The sequence below is a fragment of the Somniosus microcephalus genome, chromosome 6 (genome assembly GCF_052327205.1).
Source record: "Somniosus microcephalus isolate GS21.2 chromosome 6, FLI_Smic_1.0, whole genome shotgun sequence".
Lineage (NCBI taxonomy): Eukaryota > Metazoa > Chordata > Chondrichthyes > Squaliformes > Somniosidae > Somniosus > Somniosus microcephalus.
This window is the reverse complement of record NC_140992.1, coordinates 125,002,207-125,026,800: the sequence shown is the minus strand read 5'-3', so window position 1 is coordinate 125,026,800 and position 24,594 is coordinate 125,002,207. Positions and strand designations below refer to the sequence as shown.

The 24,594-nt window shown below is 47.2% G+C and overlaps 1 protein-coding gene across 1 annotated transcript in view; it reads left to right on the top strand.

Annotated features, from left to right (window-relative positions):
• LOC147116060 (glypican-1-like) overlaps window positions 1–24,594 on the top strand; it is a 316,715-nt gene that overhangs the window by 66,660 nt on the left and 225,461 nt on the right. Inside the window, exon 2 of the mRNA XM_085990768.1 lies at window positions 9,059–9,217. Coding sequence (XP_085846894.1) covers window positions 9,059–9,217 — 159 coding nt within the window. The remainder of the gene's footprint in view (window positions 1–9,058; window positions 9,218–24,594) is intronic.

Sequence of the window (24,594 nt, the reverse complement as noted above, 5' to 3'; positions counted from 1 at the left end):
AGTTTAATTTAAAGTAATATTTCAAATTTATGCTCCTTAACTATATTAAGTACCTCTATAAGATCACCTCTTACATGCTGCATTGCCAGGCTAAAAAGCCAGAATCTCTTCAGTCTTTCCTCATAATCCAGATCCCTGACTCGCCGGAACAGTTTGCTGCCTTTCTCTGCACTGTCCCCAGTACTTGAATGTCTCCCGTGTGTCTCCACGACCAGAACTAGAAGAGGCCTCGAGGTGTGGCCTGTCCAGAGCGTGTACAGTTTGATGGACTCGAGGGGGGGAATTTTTCAGGGGGTCAGTGGGCGCGTTTCATGGCTGGTTGGGTGGGGAAAAATTTTTTTTGACAGCGGGTTGGGAACCCGCTGTCAACCCACCGCCACGCTAGTTTCCCAAATGTCGGATCTGTCATTGCTGAACATACCTGACACCAAGCGGCGGGGGAGGCAATTTAGATGATTAAGAGCTTGTTAACAGGCACTTAAAAACTATTTTAAGCTCACCTTTAAATTTTACGAGTTCGCCCACGGGTTCCTCGCTGCTCGGGGATCACGTCAGGTAAGCAGGTCAGGTGTTGTGTCACCATGATATCATTTCTTCTCTTGACAGCTGCAAATGTGGTATAAAAGCTCCCATCTCACAGCTGTTCACTTTCCAAGCTCAGATGCTGTTGCTTACTGCATTTGGAAGACAGATTGAGCTTTATGCAAGTTGCAAGTCTTTGGAGCAAACTCTGTATCCAATGTCACCTCATTGGAACAACCTCCCTCACCATTGACAGATCGCTTCTGTCATCTCAACCTCACCTGCCATCTAGTACATCAGCATTGGTGCCCTTGAAACTATCTCACCTTGGTCCTCAGAATCCCACCATGGTCAGCCCCAACACCAGCAGCACCAACAACAACACCAACCTTCTCCGCAATGACCTGATGCTGCACAGGACAGAGCACCCGACCACATTGCTACCCGGGACGCCAGGGATGGCCTCACCATGGCCAGATTTATTTCACTTGATGCTGTACACCCTGGCTGCCACATGATGCGCCAGGTTGGCACCACTCCACACCAACAGCTTAAAAGCATCCCTACAATGCCCAAGCCATTCCTTTCACCATTCACTCATCACCATTGCGGGGGGTACCGTTATGTCTCACCATTCACTGCAACTCATTAAGCCACTTCCAAAGGTGCACACAAATCTGTCCAAGAACTCAAAGAGAGATGGGTGGAGGTGCAAGATAAGTTGGTGTGAATAAGGATGTGCAGGAGTAGGGTAGGGGAGGCAGTGTGATGGGGATGTGATGAGTGGCACATCAAGATGAGGTTGAGTGTGGCATGGTAGTAATGTATCGTGATGTGCAGCTTGGTCCTCCCTGCTTGTGTCCTCCTGTGCAATGTGCAACCATACTGCGTTGATCACCTGGGGAGGTCTCTTCCGCCCATTGGAAGGGAAGTGAACCTCCCTGCGTGCTGTGACCCTCTCCATAAGCATTTGGAGGTAGTCATGGGAGAATCTGGGTGCAGCCGTGCAGCTCCATGCAGTGTTTGTAGCCTCTCAATGCTGCAGAACACCGACAGCACAACTGTCAAAATCAATTTGCGCATGGTCCCTTTAAGGAAACCGGCTGATGACGTCATCAGACCCGCTTCCTTCAGTTGGCCAGGAAACACGCTGGGCGGGCCCAATCAACGTAAAATCATTCTACAGAGCAGGCTGGAGCCAGCAGTGGGGTCGGGAACTGCCACCAACCCCGGCCGCACCAGACCCGCCGAGGTTGGGGAAATCGCGGCCGAAGTGTGGTCTGTCTAGAGCGTGTACAGTTTGATCACAACTTCCTCTGAATGGTGATCAGAAGTGGGACCTGTGACTAATTCCCTTCCCCCCGCCCCCCCACACACCACCCTGAGCAGGGAGGGCTGAGGATGACTGCTGCCACCAGCATGAGAATGCAGGTTTCCTGTTTTCTTTGCTTTTGATTCTTTCGCACGAGAGGGCAGAGGAGAGTATAGAGAGAAGAGATGACCGAGCTGACCTCATGCGCCCAGTACCACTGCACTTCAATCAATGCATATGGCGGACTGGCCATATGGGAAATTGGGGGAATTCCCGAGTGTCTCCGGGAATGGTTCCGTAACGCTGTATTATCTGTGCCCACCTCATATTGTACGTGCACCCAATAGACTAAACCATGCTGAAGGGTCAGGCCCATCGTGCAGGAACCTGGCAGGTTGCAAAAGAGCAAAAAGGAAAGGAGGTAAATCAAGAGGCAGGGATTAGTTTGCGCCAAAGGAAGAAAGACTTGCATTTATATCGTGCCTTTCACGACCTCAGGATGTCCCAAAACGCTTCACAGCCAATGAAATACTTTTGAAATGTAGTCGTTATTATTTATTGTAATATAGGAAACACGGCAGCCAATTTGCATACAGCAAGCTCCCACAAACAACATTTAGATAGTGACCAGATAATCTGTTTTAGCATTGTTGTCAATATTGTCAAGGACACCGGGGAAGAACTCCCTGCTCTTTGAATAGTGTCAAAGGATCTTTTACATCGATCCCTGTCTGCTCCCTCAGGTGAACCTGAAAGATCCCATGGCACTATTTGGAAGAGGAGCAGGGGAGTTCTTCCCGGTATCCTGGCCAATATTTATCCCTCAACCAACATCACTAAAACAGATTATCTGGTCATTAGCATATTGCTGTTTGTGGGACCTTGTTAAAATAATTTTAACCTATATGTAACATGCTTGAAATATTCAAAATAAATTTGTTTTCCTACATTACAACAATGACTACACTTCAAAAGCACCTCATTGGCTGTAAAGCATCAGGAAAGTCCTGAGGTTGTGAAAGGCGGGGCAGAAATACAATTTCTTTCTTTGTGAAATGTTTCTGTTTTTTTAAATCAAGAAACTCTGATGATGACTCATTGGAGGAACTGGCTTGGAGAAGTTACCTCTCGTTATGTGATGGGTCTGACTGCGAATGACTCAATCGCTCAGCACCAGGGTTAATGACCACCTTTATCAATGCTAATTACACTCCCCTTTACACATGCCAAACTCGGTGACTCGCGGTAAAGCTTCACCTGGTGCTGTCAGCACAATTCAACATTGAAAGCTGTAATTTAACAAGAAAAATCAACAGCAAAGTGGAAAGAAGAGGCTGGTTGTGTTAATAATAACTCTTGCCGCGATTTAAAAATAGCTGCTGGAAATGTCACTCCCTCTCTTTAGACAACATGCTAACCTCCGAGAGCTCTTGTCCCATTATTCGACACGCTCGCCATTCATGCTTTAACCTTTGGAAATGTGAAACATTGGCCACTTCTGAACGCCAAGAGCCCATCCCAGTGTATGCGCCATTCAGCACAGCTCGCCCGCCCCCCACCATATCCCCCCTCCCAGTGTACGTCGCAAGCTAGGGCTGAGATGCAGGACAAAAGGCTCAGAGGCATGACTGCCACAGCTACAACTGGGAACTCATGGCCAGCATCTGAATTGTATCAACTTCACACAGAATGTGTAATCTTTCTGAGGGGAGGGGGGGAGGGAGGAAAAAAAAAGGCCAGTTATTGTTACCCCAAAATCAACCTTCCGCCCCTCCCCCCACCGTCAGCTATTTTACATTTCACATGGATCAAACCCTGGCACTGCGTCAACCGTACGAGACCCTTTATTCTCTGCGGCTTAAAGAAAGAAGAAAAAATTTACATTTCTATCACGCCTTTCACGACCTCAGGACGTCCCAAAGCACTTTACAGCCAATGAAGTACTTTTGAAGTGTAGTCCCTTTTGTAATGTGGGAAACACAGCAGCCAATTTGCGCACAGCAAGCTCCCACAAACAGCAATGAGATAATGACCAGATAATCTGTTTAAGTGATGTTAGTTGCAAAATAAATATTGGCCAGGACACCAGGAAAACTCTCCTGCTTTTCTTTGAAATAGTGCCATGGGATCTTTTACATCCACCTGAGAGAGCAGACGGGGCCTCGGTTTAACATCCCCTCTGAAAGAGGGGACTTCTGACAGTGCAGCACTCCCTCAGCACTGCACTGGAGTGTCAGCCTAAATTTTTGTGCTCATGTCTCTGGAGCAGGACCTGAACCCATGACCTTCTGACTCAGAGGCTAGAGTGCCAAGCCAACTGAGCCAAGGCTGACACAGATTGGTGCCGTGCCGGCTTCAACCAGCTCTGGGAGACTACCCCTCAATAGACCTGTTATGGTGATGGATGCGATGCTTCCATCGCCGCAGATGGTCTGAGGCGGTTGATTTGTGCTACGCCAGGCTTGACAGCGAACACGTACAGCTGTGCATTGTGTGGGAAGGTGGTTGATTTCCCCCACCCACCCCAAATCCTTACCCACAGCCCAAGGTTGTTGAATCCCAATTACTGCGCTGGATTAGATTGGCTAACTCTGGGATCGAACCTGGGACCTTCTGGTCTGCATGGCGAAGTGTCTTTACCCTTTAGACACCTGGGCAGCTGAGCTGTGTTGTTGCTGATGAAAATTTACAGTGCACTTAACGACACTGCTTCCCCCAATGACTTGTGGTGTTATCCAGTGGGTAACTGATCCCTCTGTCCTTGCAAACTACCGCCCCATCTCCAACCGTCCTTGAATGTGTTGTCGCCTTCCAAATCCGTGCCCATCTTTCTTGCAATTCCATGTTTGATTCCCTCCAATCAGGTTTCTGCCCTTGCCACAGTACCAAAATGGCTCTCATCAAAGTCACAAATGACATCCTTTGTGACTGTGACAAAGGTAAACTATCCCTTCTCATCCTTCTTGACTTGTCTGCAGCCTTTGACACGGTTGACCACTCCATCCTCCTCCAACACCTCTCCACCATCGTCCAGCTGGGTGGGACTGCACTTGCCTGGTTTCATTCTTATCTATCTAATCGTAACCAGAGAATCACCTGCAACGGCTTCTCTTCCCGCTCCTGCATCATTACCTCTGGTGTCCGCCAAGGGTCTATCCTGGGCCCCCTCCTATTTCTCATCTACATATTGCCCCTTGGCGACATCATCCGAAAACACAACGTCAGTTTCCACATGTACACTGACGACACCCAGCTTTACCTCACTACTTCTTCTCTCGACCTCTCCACAGTGTCTAATTTGTCAGACTGCTTGTCCGACATACAGTTCTGGATGAGCAGAAATTTTCTCCAATTAAATATTGGGAAGACTGAAGCCATTGTTTTTGGTCCTCGCCACAGACTCCGTTCCCTAGCCACTGACTCCATCCCTCCCCCGAACATCTGTCTGAGGCTGAACCACACTGTTCGCAACCTTGGTGTCATATTTGACCCTGAAATAAGCTTCCGACCACATATCCGTGACATAACTAAGACCGCCTACTTCCACCTCCGTAACATCGCCCATCTCCGCCCTTGCCTCAGCTCATCCGCTGCTGAAACCCTCATCCATGCCTTTGTTACCTCTAGACCTGACTATTCCAATGCACTCCTGGCTGGCCTCCCACATTCTACCCTACGTAAACTTGAGGTAATCCAAAACTCGGCTGCCCGTGTCCTAACTCGCACCAAGTTCACCCATCACCCCTGTGCTCGCTGACCTACATTGGCTCCCGGTTAAGCAGCGCCTCAATTTCAAAATTCTCATCCTTGTTTTCAAATCCCTCCATGGCCTCGCCCCTTCCTATCGCTGTAATCTCCTCGTGACTAATGGTTCCACATGGCGACACAGGAGTAAGCATTTTAGAAATTTCCAGGCCGCTCAAGAACTACACAGTCTGGTCCAAAACCAGTTGGGTGGCAGCCATGTATGAACCGCTTGTTTTCAGCTAATGCATCAATGCTGAATCCATCGCTTCATTTATTACTTAAAGCCAAGCAAGTGCATGACAACTGGGAATGTAGGAAATGCCAGTTGAAAATAGACCAAGGCCCATCTAATTCACCTTCTACCATCCTGGTAGTTGCATGATACAACGATAATTGAGTTGTTGACTAATCATAGCAATCAATCTCTATCAATTGGTCTACAACAGAGCCCCGACATGATGCGAGGAAAACCCCAGTGACAGTGAGTTTTGGGAACCATAGGTTCAAAGTCACCTTTTTCTTCCCAAGCACATACACTTACCACATGTCATGTCTCAAATTACTCATTTATTGGCTCAAGCCAGTTTCTAACAGGCATGGGTTGACAGTGCAAAACTGGCATTAATTGACACTCTCCCTCAGGCCGAAGATGACTGATGTGGAAAACGAAGATGATTAATGTGGAAAATAGTAAATTGTTACACTGGTGTATTAGGGGACAGTCTTCTGAGGTTACGGGGTACGGTACTTTGTTGGGGCAGAGTAGCGGGAGCTTTAGTCTGCACCTGAGGCTGTAGCTGCACTACCGCTCTGACTGGCATCTGTGGAATAAGGTGTAAAGCTAGCTGACACAAGTTATACTGCCAGCTGTACCACGCATTGAGTTTAGCGAAAAGTGTATGTGTCAGAATGCTTGGATGCCTATGCTGAACTCTGCTGCCCCACTCACCAGGTTGCTAACTTGGGAGATAGCGGGCGTGATAGTTTTCAGGACATCCTATGGACATTTGAAATGCAGCTTCACATCAGACCATGCTCGGTACACAATCCATAGGGTGCAAGACTAGAGATAGTCTCGTATCTCTTTATGGTAGTGCATTGCAAGTCAAATTGCTGACAGTCAGGGCTACTGAATGGTATCAGGTAAAATGGGATAAGGAATGATTGATGAATATGGACCTTTAAAATCTCGAACAGTCTTGTATTCCTTCGGGAATTGGGATCTATGCGAATGGGGTAGGTTAGTTAAGTGCATCGAGTGATGTGCATGGGTTATTGTGGTCTTCTGATTATCTTAGGGAATTAGGTAGGAATTTCCCTTTGTTTTTCCTGAACCGGTATTTTTTTTCTTTGCTATTTTTGACCCAGTGCAATGCATGGGGTTTGCACTGTCTATGGTGAGCATGATGGGTCTGATGGCCTTTTCTCGCCCTTCTTCTAAATCCAAGTTCTATGTGTTTGTTCGACTCCCTAGATAGGCCAACACATTGAAAAAAAGACAGAACTTGCATTTATATAACACCTTTCACGACCTTATGAAACACTTTACAGCCAATGAGGTACTTTTGAGGTGTAGTCACTGTTGTAATTTAGAAAATGCAGCAGCCAAATTGCGCACAGCAAGGTCCCACAAACAGCAATGAGATAAATGACCAGATAGTCTGTTTTAGTGATTTTGGTTGAGGGATAAATATTGACTAGTACAGCAGGAGAACTCCCCTGCTCTTCTTCAAAACTTTGCCATGGGATCTCTTATATCCACTTGAGAGGGCAGATAGGCCTCAGATGGTACCTCCGACAGTGCGGCACTCCCTCAGTACTGCACCGGAGTGTTAACCTAGATTTTGTGCTTAAGTCTCTGGAGTGGGGTTTGAATGCACAACCTTCTGACTCAGAGGTAAGAGTGCTACCATTGAGCCACCACTGACATTTAGATTGGTGCCGTGCCAACTTCAACCAGCTATGGAAGACTACTCCTTGATTGACCTGTTACGTTGACGGATGCAGTGCTCCCGTTCCCATAGATGATCTGAGGCGATTGCTTTGTGCCATGCCCCACCAGAAGCCACATTATAGTGAAATTGGCGGTGTAACTGTAACCTATCACATCCTGCGCCTGACCAGGGAGTGCTGGGATACCAAAATGTTCAACCTCTCCGTGCCAACATCCCTCATGTTGATGAGCTCAAAATTCAGAATAAGAAGATCTGTTTCTTTAGGTTGAAAGAGGAAGCTAATTGGGATAATTCAGATGGACTGGAATCACAGAAATGTCCACCTTATGAGTCCTGTTGTTATGGATGGCTTTGTGTAGAGAAGAGACAGCAATTGTTGGTAGCAGGAATGGAACATGTCAGAAGATGCCCACTTCTCCTGCTTCCCCTAGGTACCACTCCCAAGCTTTATCCTGCTGGCGCTCCTGCTGTGATTGACGGTGTTGCCCACTGTGGGTGGGAATTCCCAGTCTCGTGAGAAAACTTGTCGCTAAAAACGGCCACAGGTCCACCAGTATCCTTCAGGGAAGGGATCCTGCCACCCTTACCCAGTCTGGCCTGGACGTGACTCCAGTCCTGCACTATGTGGATGACTCAATGCCCTCTACCCAGTTATATAAAAAACATCATTGGGAACACCATCGCCACAAGAACTGCAGGAGTTCAAAAAGTAGGCCCACCATCACCTTCTCAGGACACCTAGGATGGGTGATAAATGCAGCTTTGCCAGTGTCATCCACATCCTGAGGAGAAGTTAAAAACAATGTTGGGGTGGGGAATGGGGATAGGTTTGCCTCAGTGACATTGAGTGTTGCTGTCACTGAGCCATCAGGGGAGCTGGATTTTTCAATGAGATATACATGGAAGAGTTTGTCTCTGCTGACGAGAGTTGTGCACCACAGTTAAAAGTCCTTCAGCCATTTGGTTCCAGGAACCTGCTTGATGTAGAATCATAGAATCTTACAGCACAGAAGGAAGCATTTCTTTGAAAGAGCAAACCAATTAGTCCCACTCCCCTGCCCTTTCCCCATAGCCTTGCAATTTTTTTCTTTTCAAGTACAAAGCCAATCCCCTTTTGAAAGTTACTATTGAATCTACTTCCACCATCCTATCAGGAAGTGCATTCCAGATCACAACAATTTGCTGTGTACAAATAAATTCTCCTCATTTCCCCTCTGGTTCTTTTTCCAATTATCCTAAATCTGTGTCCTCTGGTTACCGACCCTCCTGTCCTCCCGTCAGTGGAAACAGCTTCTCCCCATCTACTCTATCAAAACCCCTCAGAATTTTGGACACCTTTATTAAATCTCCCCTTAATCTTCACTGCTCTAAGGAGTCCTAGGTGCTCCTTAACTTTCACTGGGCCGTTGGGAGATTACATTTTGGGAAATTTGGAAATGTTTTGGGAAGACCTTAAGTTGGAAGAACGTTCCGCCCTCACCATCAACCTTCATTTATAAACTGGATGTGTGTTGTGTTTCAGGAGAGCATCTGCGGATCTGCCCACAGGGTTACACCTGCTGCACCAGTGAAATGGAGGACAACCTGGCCAAGAGGAGCCGCAGTGAATTCGAGGCTCTGGTGAGGAATGCCAGCCGTCCGGTGCAGACAATGCTCATGGCGCAGCACAACAGCTTCGACAGTAAGTACCGGACCTGCTGCGGGGCGACGGGACTAGGGGAGAAGCCGGACGGAACCAGGCTTTGAGCGTGCAGGGAGGGAGGAGGTGTCGGGATTCAGCCTGAGCGTTTGGATTGGGCTGGGCTGGGTTGGGTTGGGCTGGGATGGCAGTGGAGGGTGGGTGGGGGATGGTTGGAAGGAGTACAACAGAGAGCCAGTCGAGTTTGTAACTACGGGATGTTGAGTTTGGGACTGGTTCTTTTCACTTCATGTTTATCACTGGAGGACTGACTGTGGCTTTGAGTCCTTGCCTGCAATCTGATGATCTTCAAGCGGCAAGAATGAAGGTGACACTGTTGATATTGTACATTTTCCTAGTTGCAGACTGTGTAAGATACATCTGATGCAACATTAGTTTGATGATCTAAAAGTTAAGTTCCGAATTGGAACTCCTGAGCACCAGAGAGTGTAAGACAAATTGTTACTTGTGGGAATTTGTAGCATACAAGAGCTGTGCTGTACTTCTAGTTTGCAGGCTGTGAGGTAATCAAAGAGATTTATAGAGAGAAGTACAGATATCCAGGAGTGAGGTAAAGGCTGGTATCTAATCAAGGGGTTTAACTGAAGGAAGGAACCTGCATTTAGATAGTGGCATTCAAGTCTTCAGGATGTCCCAAAGTGCTTCACAGCCAATTAATTACTTTTTGAAGTGTAGTCACATTGGGCAAAAGTGGCAGCCAATTTGGGCACAGCATAGTTCCACCAACAGGGCATGAGATAATTGACCACTTAGTCACTTTCTGGTGGAGTTGGTTGAGTGATAAATGTTGGGCAGGTCACTTCAACTCCTTGCTCTTCTTCAAAAAGAAGTATGCTTGGATCTTTGTCCTTCTCATCAGGCAGTTAGGGCCCCTGGTTCAATGCATTGTCTGAAAGACGGCACCTCTGACAGTGCAGAGCTCCCTCAGTACTGCACTGGAGTGTTGGCCTAGATTATGTGCTGAAGTCCTGGAGTGGGTCTTCAACCCACAACCTTCTGGACTTACAGGCAAGAAAGCTACCACCGAGCCAAGATCACACAGGGAATATTGGATATGTGGGAGTGAGTTACAAAAAAAAGGTTCGGGTGGTTTATATATAGAATAATAATGGATACCCGGGAGTGAGTTACAGGCTGGAATCTAATCGAGGGGTTCAGATGGTTTATTTCTAGAACTGAAGGAAGAAACCTGCATTTAGATAGTGGCATTCAGGTCCTCAGGATGTCCCAAAGTGCTTCACAGCCAATTAATTACTTTTGAAGTGTTGTCACATTGGGCAAAAGTGGCAGCCAATTTGGGCACAGGAAAGTGACACCAACAGGACATGAGATAATTGACTAGTTAGTCACTTTCTGGTGGAGTTGGTTGAGGGATACCAGGAGTGCGTTACAGGCTGGAATCTAATCGAGGGGTTCAGATGGTTTATATATAGAATAATGGATACCTGGGAGTGAGTTACAGGCTGGAATCTGATCGAGGGGTTCAGATGGTTTATATATAGAAAATAATGGATACCTGGCAGTGAGTTACAGGCTGGAATCTGATCGAGGGGTTCAGATGGTTTAGATATAGAAAATAATGGATACCTGGGAGTGAGTCACAGGCTGGAATCTGATCGAGGGGTTCAGATGGTTTATATATAGAATAATGGATACCTGGGAGTGAGTTACAGACTGGAATCTAATCGAGGGGTTCGGATGGTTTATACATTTGTTAATGTTCTGGTTGGCAATCCTTTTTTGGTTCTGGCGAGGGCTCCTACCTTAAAAAGTGAACCCTTTTTTCTACTGCATGGGGACTAACCTGCTATATGTTTCCTGTACTTTCTGCTTTTGTATAAAAATGCCTTAAGTATTTCTGGGTTTTCGACTCTCCAAGGTTTGGCTCTCACACTTACACTGCCACGGAGCAGAAGCTTCTCATTCTCTGTTGAGCCATTGGCAGCTGGATCGCACTATTGTGCTGGATCTATGAATTTGCACACAGGTGCTTGGACCATGGACTTTGCCTCCGAGTACCCAGAGCTTGGTCAACAGAATGATATGCTTCCGTCATAGCATGAAATTAGATCATTATACTTCAGACTCATCAGACCGGCCGTTGATCGTTACCAGCACACGCTGGTCAAGTTGGCACCCAGCGTGCCTCCATGGCCTCGCCTCTCCCTATCTCTGTAACCTCCTCCAGCCCTACAACCCTCCGAGATATCCACGCTCCTCCAATTCTAGCCTCTTGAGCATCCCCGATTTTAATCGCTCCACCCTTGGTGGCTGTGCCTTCAGCTGCCCTGGCCCTAAGCCCTGGAATTCCCTCCCTAAACCTCTCCACCTCTCTGCCAATATTCCTTCTAAATTGTGTTTGTTGTTGTTTATTTCAATGCGCATTCCCTTTAAATTTCGCGTGTGCGTAACTTAGAGGGAGCATGGCTCTCTACCTCTCTTTCCTCCTTTATGATGCTCCTTAAAACCTACCTCTTTGAAGGAGTTCTTGGTCACCTGCACTAATATCTCCTTATGTGGCTCGGTGTCACATTTGTTTGATATCGCTCCTGTGAAGTCACAGAAATCACAGAAATCACAGAAACCCCACAGTGCAGATAGAGGCCATTTCGGCCCATCGAGCCTGCACCGACACATATCCCATCCGATCCCCATAACCCCATGTATTTAATCCCCCTAACACTAAGGGTCAATTTATCACAGCCAATCAACCTAACCCGCACATCTTTGGACTGTGGGAGGAAACCGGAGCACCCGGAGGAAACCCACGCAAACACGGGGAGAATGTGCAAACTCCACACAGACAGTCACCCAAGACCGGATTCGAACCCGGGTCCCTGGCGCTGTGAGGCAACAGTGCTAACCACTATGCCACCATGCTGCCTTGGGATGTCTTACTGCGTTAAAGACACTATATAAATGTAAGCTGTTGTTGTGCCAACAGGAGAGTGGAGGTGCAGGGTCACGTGTAAACACAGGAGTCTGACACACTGAGGCATTGCTCTTCCAAAATCTGGAGATTTAGAATCACATCGGAAATTGTTTCCTCATTCTTGGGATTGAAATCCGTTCCAAGACAACAAGCCAGGGTTTTTTGAAGCCCCTCTTCCCACTGTTGTCTGTAAGGATCTCCTGTGAAATTAGTTGGGGCTGTCACGTCCCATTTCATAGGAAATGTATGACACTGCCCACTGGGAATGATTTGGTATTAGAAGAAAGAAAGACTTGCATTTATATAGAGCCTTTCATGACCTTGAGATGGTCCAAAACACTTCACAGTCAAGGAAATACTTTAAAAATGTAGTCACTATTGTAATCTAGGAAACGTGGCAGCCAACTTGCGCATAGCAAGCTCCCACAAACAGCAGTGAGATAACTGACTAGATAATCTGTTTTCGTGGTGTTGCTTGAGGGATAAACATTGACTAGGATGCCAGGGAGAATGCCCCTGCTCTACTTCAAAATTATGGCATGGGATTTTTACATTCACCCAAGAGAGCAGGTGGGACCTTGACTTAACATCTCATGCTGGAGTGTCGGCTTAGATTTTGTGCTCAAGTCTCTGGAGTGAGACTTGAATGCACGACCTTCTGACTCAAAGGTGAGGGTGTTACCAACTGAGCCACAGCTGACGCCTATTAATTGGTATGAACTTGGCCAGCTTGCCAAAAAAGGCCACATTGGCGGCTAAAGTAGGACGTGGAGGAGCCACATTGGAGTTGTGAGGACTGCCCATCAGAGGGTGGAAGTGCTTATTTCTGGCACTGGATGCATAAAATATATGAATCTGGAGGAAAGGAGAGAAATTGAGATCTTTATTGAAACCCTCTGCTGCTGTATGTTCTCCCCTCCTTTCTGGGTACCCTTTGGGGTGGGAGCTCTTGGCTGATTTTTCTCCCCCTAACCCCCCCACCCCAGTTCAGGGTGCTGAGACCATTTGTAGCACTTCTCTTTCCACCCCTCTACCCAATATTGTTCTTCATAAGATGAGCTAAGTCCAAACCATCCATGGATGAATCCTGGGCTGTTCCTGCTCTATGTGGCTCAGTGTCAGGAGGGTACACAATGTATTGATAAAGTGAGCCATCACCTTTGACTTCTGAGCCTCTTCAAAAACTTCCAGCCCATGATGTGAATGACTGAAGAATGAGGCAATTCACACATCAAACGAGCTGCCAGATAAGTGTGATCACTCAGGGAGGCCTCTGTCACAGCCGTCAAAACATTAATATTTAGTACCTGGCAGGTCTACGAGCCAGAGATTCCTACCTGTAAACCAATCCACTTCTGTCTGCATCCCAGACCGAGATGGAATTTGATTCTTTGACTAACTTCACAGTAAGTGCTTTGAGCTTGCACTTGCTCTATTGACACTTTTTACACCTTACTGAATGTTTGATTCTGTTTAGGGAGAATAGCCTCTCTACATCCCTTTCCCTCTGTTAGTAGCCTATTTCTGTGGTGCTGCTGGTCCCCAGTGTACAGTACAGAGACCCGGACGGAGTCCAAACATGTCGGACTGACTTCCAGCTATTACTTTCCTAAAACAGATAACCTTAACTCAACAGAGCATTTGGAGACACAGGGATCTGTGATGCTCTCAGTTTGATGAATTTGTCATTGCATCCAGCTGACAGGTAGAACCAAGTATCTCCTGACAACTGCTCTCTGCTACAGAAGGAACCTGCACTTATATATAGCATTGTTCACATCCTCAAGATGATCCAACACACTTCACAGCCAATGAATTACTTTCAAAGTGTAGTTCTTGTTGTAATTTAGGCAAATGTGGGAGCCAATTTGTACACAGCCAGGTCCCACAAACAGTAAATGAGATAAATGATTAAATTATCCTGTTTTAATGAGATTTGGTTGGAGCATAAATTACCCTCACGCGCCCCTACTCCCCCCCCACCCACCCTAACTGATTACACCTGGTTGGACCGCTGAGAGAGACTGATCCCATTTCATCTGCACTTGCCCACTCCCCTCCTACCCTGCAGGCACTGACTCTTGGTGAGGTTTGGCTCTAATGCTGTCAACACTGTGTCCAAGTGGCCACTCTTCATGTGCGAAACTAGATCGGGAGTGTTAAGGGGCTATTTGACATTCTGGGGGAAGGGGAACAATTCCGTTGACCTATCTGTAGTTTCCAATTGGTGCCCTTGGATAATGTCGGCTTCATCTCCTTGGCCCATTAAACCCTGCCCCAGCCCAACCCCATTGCACTTTATACCACATCTCAGTTGTTGTAAAGAGGAAGTTACCCTGCACCTTTGGACCACCTGGGACACCCACCTGAATTGGATAATGTGCATTCAAGTGCTGCAGTGGACTAGAGATGTGGTGGGATTCTGCAGAAGCATTGCCTTGTTCGATGTGCTTCTGATTTGATGGCCCACTTTGCGTTGCATTGGGTGAATGATTTGAGCAATATCTTAAAAGAAGAGCCGATCGCTAGCAGCTAGGGTCCTTGCCTGCACTGGGCGGGGTGTTTGTCACAGGCACTGTTGACGGGTGTTGAAGTAACTCTGGTGCTTTACAGAGAATGGTTGGAGGGGAGAAATCCTGACAAAAGGAAAGAAATACAAACCCAAGTAAATAACTGAGGAAACAGAAAGGGCAACTCCAATGATGGCACAGTGGGTCGAGCAGGCCTCCAGGTTTAATCCTGTTGGAGGGGCTCCACGTAAAATATTAAACTGCCTTCTCTTTCGAGGTGATCAAGGATCGTGTTTACGTTTACACAGTGTATTACCATGTTCTCCGGATTGCTTTTGAAGTGCAGTCACCATTGTTACGTAAGCATTTGTGGCAGTCGTTTTGCGCATAGCAAGATCCCACATCCCGAGTGATAGGACGGATTTGCAGCGGTGGTGGTTGAGGGAGGAATGTTGTCCAAAACACCGGGAAAGCTCCTTGCTCTTCTTCTAGTGGTGCCATGAGATCTTTTAACATCCACCTGAACAGAAAGATAGGGCCTTTGGTTAACATTGCCTGTGGGAGACAGCACCTCTGACGATGTAGCACTGCCTCGCCAGCGAACTGAATGCTAACCAATGCAAGCGGACTTGCGTATTTTACGCATCATTTCTTGCCCTTCTTTCCAACTTTCCCCTTTCAATTTTGAAGGAGTAGTGTCTTTGTGAAAATCATTTGGTGACTTTTTAAAATTTATTTACAAGCACCGATGTACATTGGCATGAATTAAACAGACATATGATTGCTTGGGACGTCATTCCGATGAAAGGATAATGGGGTATGCTTCTTCATCACCGCACAAAAGAAAAGGCTTGCCAAGGCCCTTTTAATTAGTATTGTTCCTAGCTCCTGATGCTCGTGCAAGGGATTGTTAGTTGGTCTGAGCTGTTCTGAGTTGACTCATCAGTCTCAACTGAAGGCACCTAGTCATGTCTCGACTAGTTCTAGACTTATTGCTCATCTATAATAGCTCCAGTCACATCTATGCTTATTTGATTATCTGCCTTTAAATGGAACCACAAACAGATGTTACAATGAAGTAGTCGCCTTATTTACCTGTGCAGCCAGCTCCGGAGGGATCTAACTACAGGCCCTGCCTTGGCAAACAAGTGAGGTGTTGATCCGTCAAGTCTGCAGACACAGCAACAATTTACTGCAGCGTCTGAAAACTGGCCCATGAATCATAGAATGGCTCAGCACAGAAGCAGGACATTCGGCCCATCGTGCCTGTGCTGGCTCATTGGAAGAGAAATCTAATTAGTCCCACTCCCCTGCTCTTTCCCCATAGCCCTGCAAGTATTTCCTTTTCAAGTATAAGTTATTTTTAAAGTTACTTTTGAGTCTGCTTTCACCACCAATCTTTCGGGCAGTGCATTCCAGATCACAACAACTTGCTGCGTAAATAAAATTCTCCTTATCTCTACTGATTCTTTTGCCAAATTACCTTAAATTTGTATCCTCTGGTTACAGACCCTCCTACCAGTGGAAACAGTTTCTCCCTGTCTACTCTATCAAAATCCTTTATAATTTTGAAGACCTCTATTAAATCTCCCCTTAACCTTCTCTGCTCTAAGGAGAACGTTCCCAGCTTCTCCAGGCTCTCCACATAACTGGTCCCTCATCCCTCGTATCATTCTGGTAAATCTCCTCTGCACCCTTTCTAAGGCCTTGACATCCTTCCTAAAATTGGACACAGCACTCCAGCTGAGGCCTAACCAATGATTTATAAAGGTTTACCATAACGTCCTTGTTTTTGTGTTATTTGCCTCGGTTCATAAAGACAAGGATCCTATTTGCTTTTTTACCAGCCTTCTCAACTCGCCCCGTCACCATCAAAGATTTGTGTATGTGAACAATAAAAAACTTCCCGTGTCAAATGGAGGTAGAACAATCTTCAGGTTTCTGAAATACCACAAGGAAAGGCATATTACACAGGAAGAAGAAGCTGCATTCAATATACAGATAATGAAGCAGTCCATGCCCACATGCAGCAAGGCCTGGACAACATCCAGGCTTGGGCTGATGTGTGGCATGAATGTTACTTGCCACTTAAGTGCCAGGCAATGACCATCTCCAACAAGAGAGTGTCTAAACCCACTCCCACTTAACATTGAATGGCATTACCGTCGTCGAATCCTCCGCCATCAACATCCTGGGGGGTCACCGCGGCCAGAAACTCAACTGGATCAGCCACATAAATGTCATGGCTATTCTAGAAGCGCAACACGATCCAGGACAAAGCAGTCGCTTGATCTGCAGCCCATCCACCACCTTAAGCATTCACTCCCTCCACCACCGATGCACCATAGCTGCAGTGTGTACTATCTACAGGATGCACTGCAGCAACTTACCAAAGCTTCTACGACAGCACCTCTCAAACCCGCGACCTCTACCACCTAGATGGACAAGGGCAGCAGACGCATGGGAACACCACCATTTCCAGGTTCCCTTCCAAGTCACACACCATCCTGACTTGGAAATATATCGCCGTTCCTTCATCGTCACTGGGTCAAAATCCTGGAACTCCCTCCCTAACAGCACTGTGGGAGTACCTTCACTTCACGGACTGCAGCGGTTCAAGAAGGCGGCTCACCAGCACCTTTTCCAGGGCAATTAGGGATTGGCAATAAATGCTGGCCTTGCCAGCGACGCCCACATCCCCGGAACAAATTTAAAAAAAAGGTTGTGGGTGCAAGTCCCGCTCCAGAGACTTGAGCATAAAGACTAGGCTGACACTCCAGTGCAGTACTGAGGAAATGCTGCACTGCCAGAGGTACTGCCTTTCAGATGAGACGTTAAATTGAGACCCGTCAACCCTCTCAGGTGGACATAAAAGATCCGATGGCATTAGTTTGAAGAAGAGCAGGGGAGTTCTCCCCAGAGTCCTGGCCAATATTTATCCCTCAACTAACACCACTGTGATGAAATATGCCATTCATCACTCATCTGTATTCTCTGTGTGATTGTGCCTGTGACTGTGGTTTAGTTTCAGTTTCATTTCCCTTACCTCAGTTCCGTTTCCTCACCTTGTATTGTATTGTGTGTAGGGCTCCGCCCATACCTGGCCCCTATGTAAGCAGGCTCAGCGTGCCTCATATCCAGTACTGCAGACCTCTGGATGGAAGACACCTCTCCACTGTGTGTTACCTTCTAAGTTAATAAAAGCCTTGTTTTGTTCCGCTAACATTGAGTCTCGGATTTATTGAGGCACATCAACCACTAAAACAGATTTATCTGGTCATTATCTCATAGTTGTTCATGGGATCTTGCTATGTGCAAATTGGCTGTTGCGTTTCCTACATTACAACAGTGACTACACCTCAAAAGTACATCATTGGCTGTAAAGTGGCATCCTGTGGTTGTGAAAGGCACTATTTGAACACACTTCTTTCTTTTCTTTCTTTCCAGCAGGGACCACTGCTGGGGGGATAGAGGAGGGCTTGGTGCTGAGAGTAGACCCCCTCCTTTTTTTCCTCTTCCTGGGGAAAGAGGATGGAAGCTGTACCCATGTAGCACCCCCCACACCTCCTGGCTGCCGTGATAGAGAACTGCTAACTCAGACCAGGGATGTGTCCTGTGACCTCCCTGCTCACCATGCCTCAGTCCGACTCTTTTATCAAATGGAATCACAGAGGGAAAGTACAACTGTCCAATCTTTAAAGCATTTGTAACTAGTCCGTGGCTGACTATTCAAATGCCCTCGCACTGCCCGATACCCACAGCAGTGTTGGGTGGGACCAATTGACAATACCAAGATACCTTACTGTGCTATCCACACCTTACTGCGGTGGGAGGTGAAGTCATTCATTAAATGATTTTCTGGGATGTCTTGGTTTTCAGTTTATGTCATAATTTTGGCATCGAGTGGTCTGTTATTATCCTTTATAGTGATGCTCATCCATTGCCTGTCTGAAGTTGAGGTTTGATCTTGATCCATTTCTCCGAGAGCACGGTGCTATTGGCTGCACCCCCACATCCTCACAATTCCCTGAAGATTGATGCTTGATGTTTTGTCAAAACCAATTAGCTAGCTAGATGAAGAAGAAAGCACTTCTTGTCAGAGGGCAGAATTCCTTTCTTCCTCCTCTCACTTTTCCTTGAAGATCTGCTTTGAATTCTCTTTCATCAGACAGCAGCCTTTTTTTTTAAACATGTAAAACTATCTCAGCAAGTCCGTGCAGGAGCTTGCAGCATTGTTAGAATACATCCTGAATAGCTTGGGGCCAACCATGTAGGACTGTTCCTGTTGGTTTGGCTGCAAGTTCGAAATGCATGGAGCTGTACGGCCTATTATAAGCTCCACTTCATCCTTCGAAACCTGACTGATGGCCTGTTGGGTAAATGTATGACACAGTGCAGTAATGAGTAGTAAATGTCAGGAAATGGCCCAGGTTTGATTCCCAGTGGAATCTGCTGATCTCACCTCGAGTAACCCTAGGGCTAAAGGAGGAGAAAAATAAGTGAGGTGTCCTGCTTCTGATTGCTAGTTAGTGATGCTGTTGAAAAAACGTGGTCGTTAAATGCTGACTTGTTTGAACTTGGCTCCGATACCTTCCATGTTGTCTTGGCTTACACGAGGTGGTTGGCCACCTGGGTGAAGAACTGGAGGGCTACCAATGCTTGTGGAATTGTACCCTACCATGTATCAATGACTTCAGGAGCGGCGGGGTAAAATGGGAGAGAAGGCTTGAAAAAAAATGATTTCCTCAATGTTCCCCTCCCTTCCTCTGGAGCCACAGTCGAGCAACTTGTTGACATACTTGCGTGTTTTTCTTCATTCATTCTTGGAATGTGGGTGGTGTTGGCAAGGCCACATTTATTGGTTGCTCTGAAAAGGTGGTGGTGGGCCTTCTCCTTGAACCGCTGCAGTCTGTGTGGTCATGGTGCTCCCACAGTGCTGTTAGTTAGGGAATCCCAGAATTGTGAACTGTACTCAACTTGACTTGCTTTATGTGGGGAGGTAGGGCAGGCTGAGACACCCTGCGGTATGGGAGCACCAACCTATCTCACTGAAATAGAGTCATTGTCAGGGCTCTCCTTCTCTCCTGAAGATGCAGAGCCTTGCTTGGGTGTGGCACCATAGTTGACCTTGTCCCCTGATGTGCGTTCAAGCAGGGATTATCAGATTGCGATCCGGTGCGTGAAACCTGACTGATTATTTTTGCCTTTCTTCCTTGCAAGGCCAATTTCAGCTCTTCCCCCACCCCTTGCTGATCAGGAAGTCAACCTGTTTGGTCTGTCAGGACCGCACCGACCCCCTTATTCACAAGGCCAGGATAGCTTAGAAACTACTTTGAAACAAATGTAGAAATAAATCAAAGTAAAACTAGGTAGCTGAATAGCTGCTTGTTGAAAGTTCCGTTTTGCCTTTTTAATGAGTTGACAGTGATGCATATTTGGGGCTCTTGTGTGGTTACGATGTAGTAGGCTCTAAACATTGGCAACCCTACCAATAGCGAGCCTTCTCAGCATTCATTTTTATTGAGCAACAAAGGTGATGCACCAATGCTGTATTATGTTACCGAGGCTGAAGATTGTCAGAGATCTTCAGCCTTGGTGGTGTCGAAGAGACGATGAGGCGACTCACATCGTGATGATCAGGTGGCGCCAAGATTGGATATTGAAAATTTGTAGATTGTCAGAGGAAGGGAATACCGGGGATGCTGAGGACTTCCGCAGTTTTGAGATTCTGGGAAAAGAGTGCGTGGTCAGTGTGTAGGGTTGCCAACCCTCCAGGATTGTCCTAGAGACTCCAGGAATTACAGATTAATCTCCTGGACACTGCTGCGAGCAACCTGGGAGAATAATCACAGGGGCTTTAAAAGAATTGTGCCTTTTTCACTTTCTTTGAGCATTTTTGTTTAGTAGTTATAAAAATATTGGAGATGCAGATAAAAGGCTGTTTGGCTGGACAGGTTGGAGGCAAGTGGTCACGTGATAAAACCTCCAGGAATATGTCCAACCCGAGCTGGCAACCCTATCAGTGTGACAAACCTTGTACTCAACGAAGTGAAAATGCTATGGCTATTTAGAGATCGGGAGATGAGAGGGAAGTTCAGAGGAGCATTCACTGCACTGGTGTTGGTAAAATAGGGAAAGGTTGAAATAGAGAGAGAGGTTGAAGGTTAGATGTATCACCAATCACCTTTTTCTCATGTCCTCCATGAGGGAAAGCAGTTGCTTGCGAAGTATAGAAACATAGAAGATAGGAGCAAGAGTAGGCCATTCGGCCCCTCGAGCCTGCTCTGCCATTCAATGCGATCATGGCTGATCATCCAAGTTCAGTACCCGGTCCCTGCTTTCTCCCCATACCCCTTGATCCCTTTAGCCTTAAGAAATATATCCAACTCCTTCTTGAATATATTAATTTATTGGCCTCTACTACCTTCTGTGGTAGAGAATTCCACAGGTTCACCACTCTCTGGGTGAAGAAATTCCTCCTCATTTCTGTCCTAAAAAGCCTACCCCTTATCCTTAGACTGTGACCCCTGGTTCTGGACTCCCCGACCATCGGGAACATCCTCCCTGCATTCGATCAGCTAGTTTAAGGGCTGACTATCTTTCCTGTTTGCGTTCATGTGACATTTTGGGAGTGCATTTGGTGGTGCTGGCCAGCCAACCACAGCTCCAAAATGGTTTGAATGGTAAGTAAGTCAATGAGCATGAAGTGGTTGGGAGATTTCCCCTGACCAAAAGAACTCAGCTCATCTTAAAAAAAAAGTTCTGTTCTCACAAACATGTTGCCAAAAAATGAGCTTGACAGGTTGTGGGGAGCGGGGGTGGAGCAAATATCTGAATGTCGATCAATGTTTTTGAAGCGTCTCGATATGACAAATATTGAACTGTTGCTGAGTATTATCATTTATCCAGATAACTATTTTAATATCTTGTTTTTGAAAACTGATTAAACAGGTATATTCACCAAAAAGGCATTGTTCCCAAAGAGACACTGCGCCCGGCAGTGAGAGAGCTGGATTAACATCAGTAGAGATACAGTCAGTGACACAGGGCACTGGGGGAGGGGTTACTGAGTGTGTGAGGGAGCTGGATTAACATCAGTAGAGATACAGTCAGTGACACAGGGCCCTGGGGGAGGGGTTACTGAGTGACAGTGTGAGGGAGCTGGATTAACATCAGTAGAGATACAGTCAGTGACACAGGGCCCTGGGGGAGGGGTTACTGAGTGACAGTGTGAGGGAGCTGGATTAACATCAGTAGAGATACAGTCAGTGACACAGGGCCCTGGGGGAGGGGTTACTGAGTGACAGTGTGAGGGAGCTGGATTAACATCAGTAGAGATACAGTCAGTGACACAGGGCACTGGGGGAGGGGTTACTGAGTGTGTGAGGGAGCTGGATTAACATCAGTAGAGATACAGTCAGTGACACAGGGTGCTGGGGGAGGGGTTACTGAGTGGCAGTGTGAGGGAGCTGGATTAACATCAGTAGAAATACAGTCAGTGACACAGGGTGCTGGGGGGAGGGGTTACTGAGTGACAGTGTGAGGGAGCTGGATTAACATCAGTGGAGATACAGTCAGTGACACAGGGCCCTGGGGGAGGGGTTACTGAGTGACAGTGTGAGGGAGCTGGATTAACATCAGTAGAGATACAGTCAGTGACACAGGGCACTGGGGGAGGGGTTACTGAGTGACAGTGTGAGGGAGCTGGATTAACATCAGTAGAGATACAGTCAGTAACACAGGGTACTGGGGGAGGGGTTACTGAGTGACAGTGTGAGGGAGCTGGATTAACATCAGTAGAGATACAGTCAGTATCACAGGGTGCTGGGGGAGGGGTTACTGAGTGACATTGTGAGGGAGCTGGATTAACATCAGTGGAGATACAGTCAGTGACACAGGGCACTGGGGGAGGGGTTACTGAGTGTGTGAGGGAGCTGGATTAACATCAGTAGAGATACAGTCAGTGACACAGGGTGCTGGGGGGAGGGGTTACTGAGTGACAGTGTGAGGGAGCTGGATTAACATCAGTGGAGATACAGTCAGTAACACAGGGTACTGGGGGAGGGGTTACTGAGTGACAGTGTGAGGGAGCTGGATTAACATCAGCAGAGATGCAGTCAGTGACACAGGATGCTGGGGGGAGGGGTTACTGAGAGTGTGAGGGAGCTAGATTAACATCAGTAGAAATACAGTCAGTGACACAGGGTGCTGGGGGGAGGGGTTACTGAGTGACAGTGTGAGGGAGCTCGATTAACATCAGTAGAGATACAGTCAGTAATTCAGGGTGCTGGGGGAGGGGTTACTGCGTGACAGTGTGAGGGAGCTGGATTAACATCAGTAGAGATACAGTCAGTGACACAGGGCCCTGGGGGAGGGGTTACTGAGTGACAGTGTGAGGGAGCTGGATTAACATCAGTAGAGATGCAGTCAGTGACACAGGGCCCTGGGGGAGGGGTTACTGAGTGAGTGTGAGGGAGCTGGATTAACATCAGTAGAGATACAGTCAGTGACACAGGGTGCTGGGGGAGGGGTTACTGAGTGACAGTGTGAGGGAGCTGGATTAACATCAGTAGAGATACAGTCAGTAACACAGGGCACGGGGGAAGGGGGGATACTAATGTGTGAGGAGTTTTCCAACTGGGCCATTGGGTAAACCAACGCAAACTGTTAATCCATTGATGCCGCACTCCCTCAGCATTGCACTGAAGTGTCAGCCTAGATTATGTTCTCAAGTCTCTGGAGTGGGGCTTCAACCCACAACCTCCTGACTCAGGTGATAGGGCTACCACTGAGCCACGGCTAAAATTTAACACACTATCCTTCCACGTTTGAGTTGCATCTGCAGAGAGCAATTTAACCTGGGGTGAAGTACTGGCGGGGACAGGTCTGTCACTGAGGTGGGTGGAAGGGGGGGGGCGGGGGAAGGGGGGACAACCAGAGAAAATACATGAAGCATGTCAAACGAGAGAGATGAGTCTCACCACTCAGGAGCCCATACTGGCATGGCGTGCCCACATTTTCTCTACATACCCCGGCGGGTGAGGCTGTGTGCCAAGGGTGCATGTTCAGAAAATAGGCCCTGCGGAATATGGGTTGGAATATGTCTTTCTCCCCCACAGTCCATTTGCCCTCAGTAGACCTGGTGTTTTGGGTGTGTGGTATGATGCGTGATGTTCACGAGACTTTAATAAAGGTAATGCCCTCCTTCCCAGTAGCATTCAGTGGGTAAATCACAACTGCAAATGCCCCTTTGCTGATCATGCCCCTGACCCAGGAGCAACACGACCAGCCCCTGGTTGAGATGAGATGACTCCACACAGACCAGAGGATCAACCTTGCTGGTCTGTGGTGATTGGCCAACCAGGCAGTTCATTTACCAACTAGGCCATCGAGTAAACCAATGCAAACTGTTAATCCATTGATGCCATGCCCTGTACAACCCTGAAGGAGGTTTTTCCTTAGCCCATAGATGTCCAGCCAGCACTGATTTAAGCATGGTGAAGTCTTAGTGCTGGTAAGTGGACACCAAGGTTGTGGCACGTCACCAGTCAGATTTGTTTCCATTGTTATGCACTACTGGCTGGGCAACATGCCCAATGTACATCTGCTGATTGGTTACTGACTACAACACTGAGCTCAGATCTAATATAACCTTGCCGTTCCCAGCCAGTTTGAGCGGCTCGAGTCCAGGTCCAAGGGAAGTTTGACTTAAAAGCTGCCTTCATGGTTTGTAACAAGTAAGAAAATGAAAAGAAAGGGCTTGCATTAAAATACAGAGTGATCACATCTGCATGACCTCCCAAAGTGCCTCACAATCAATGGATATTCTTTTCATTGAATCTTGCAGCACAGAAGTCCGCCCATTGTTGCTGTGCCAGTTTTTTGAAAGAGCTATCCAATTAGTCCCACTCCCCTGC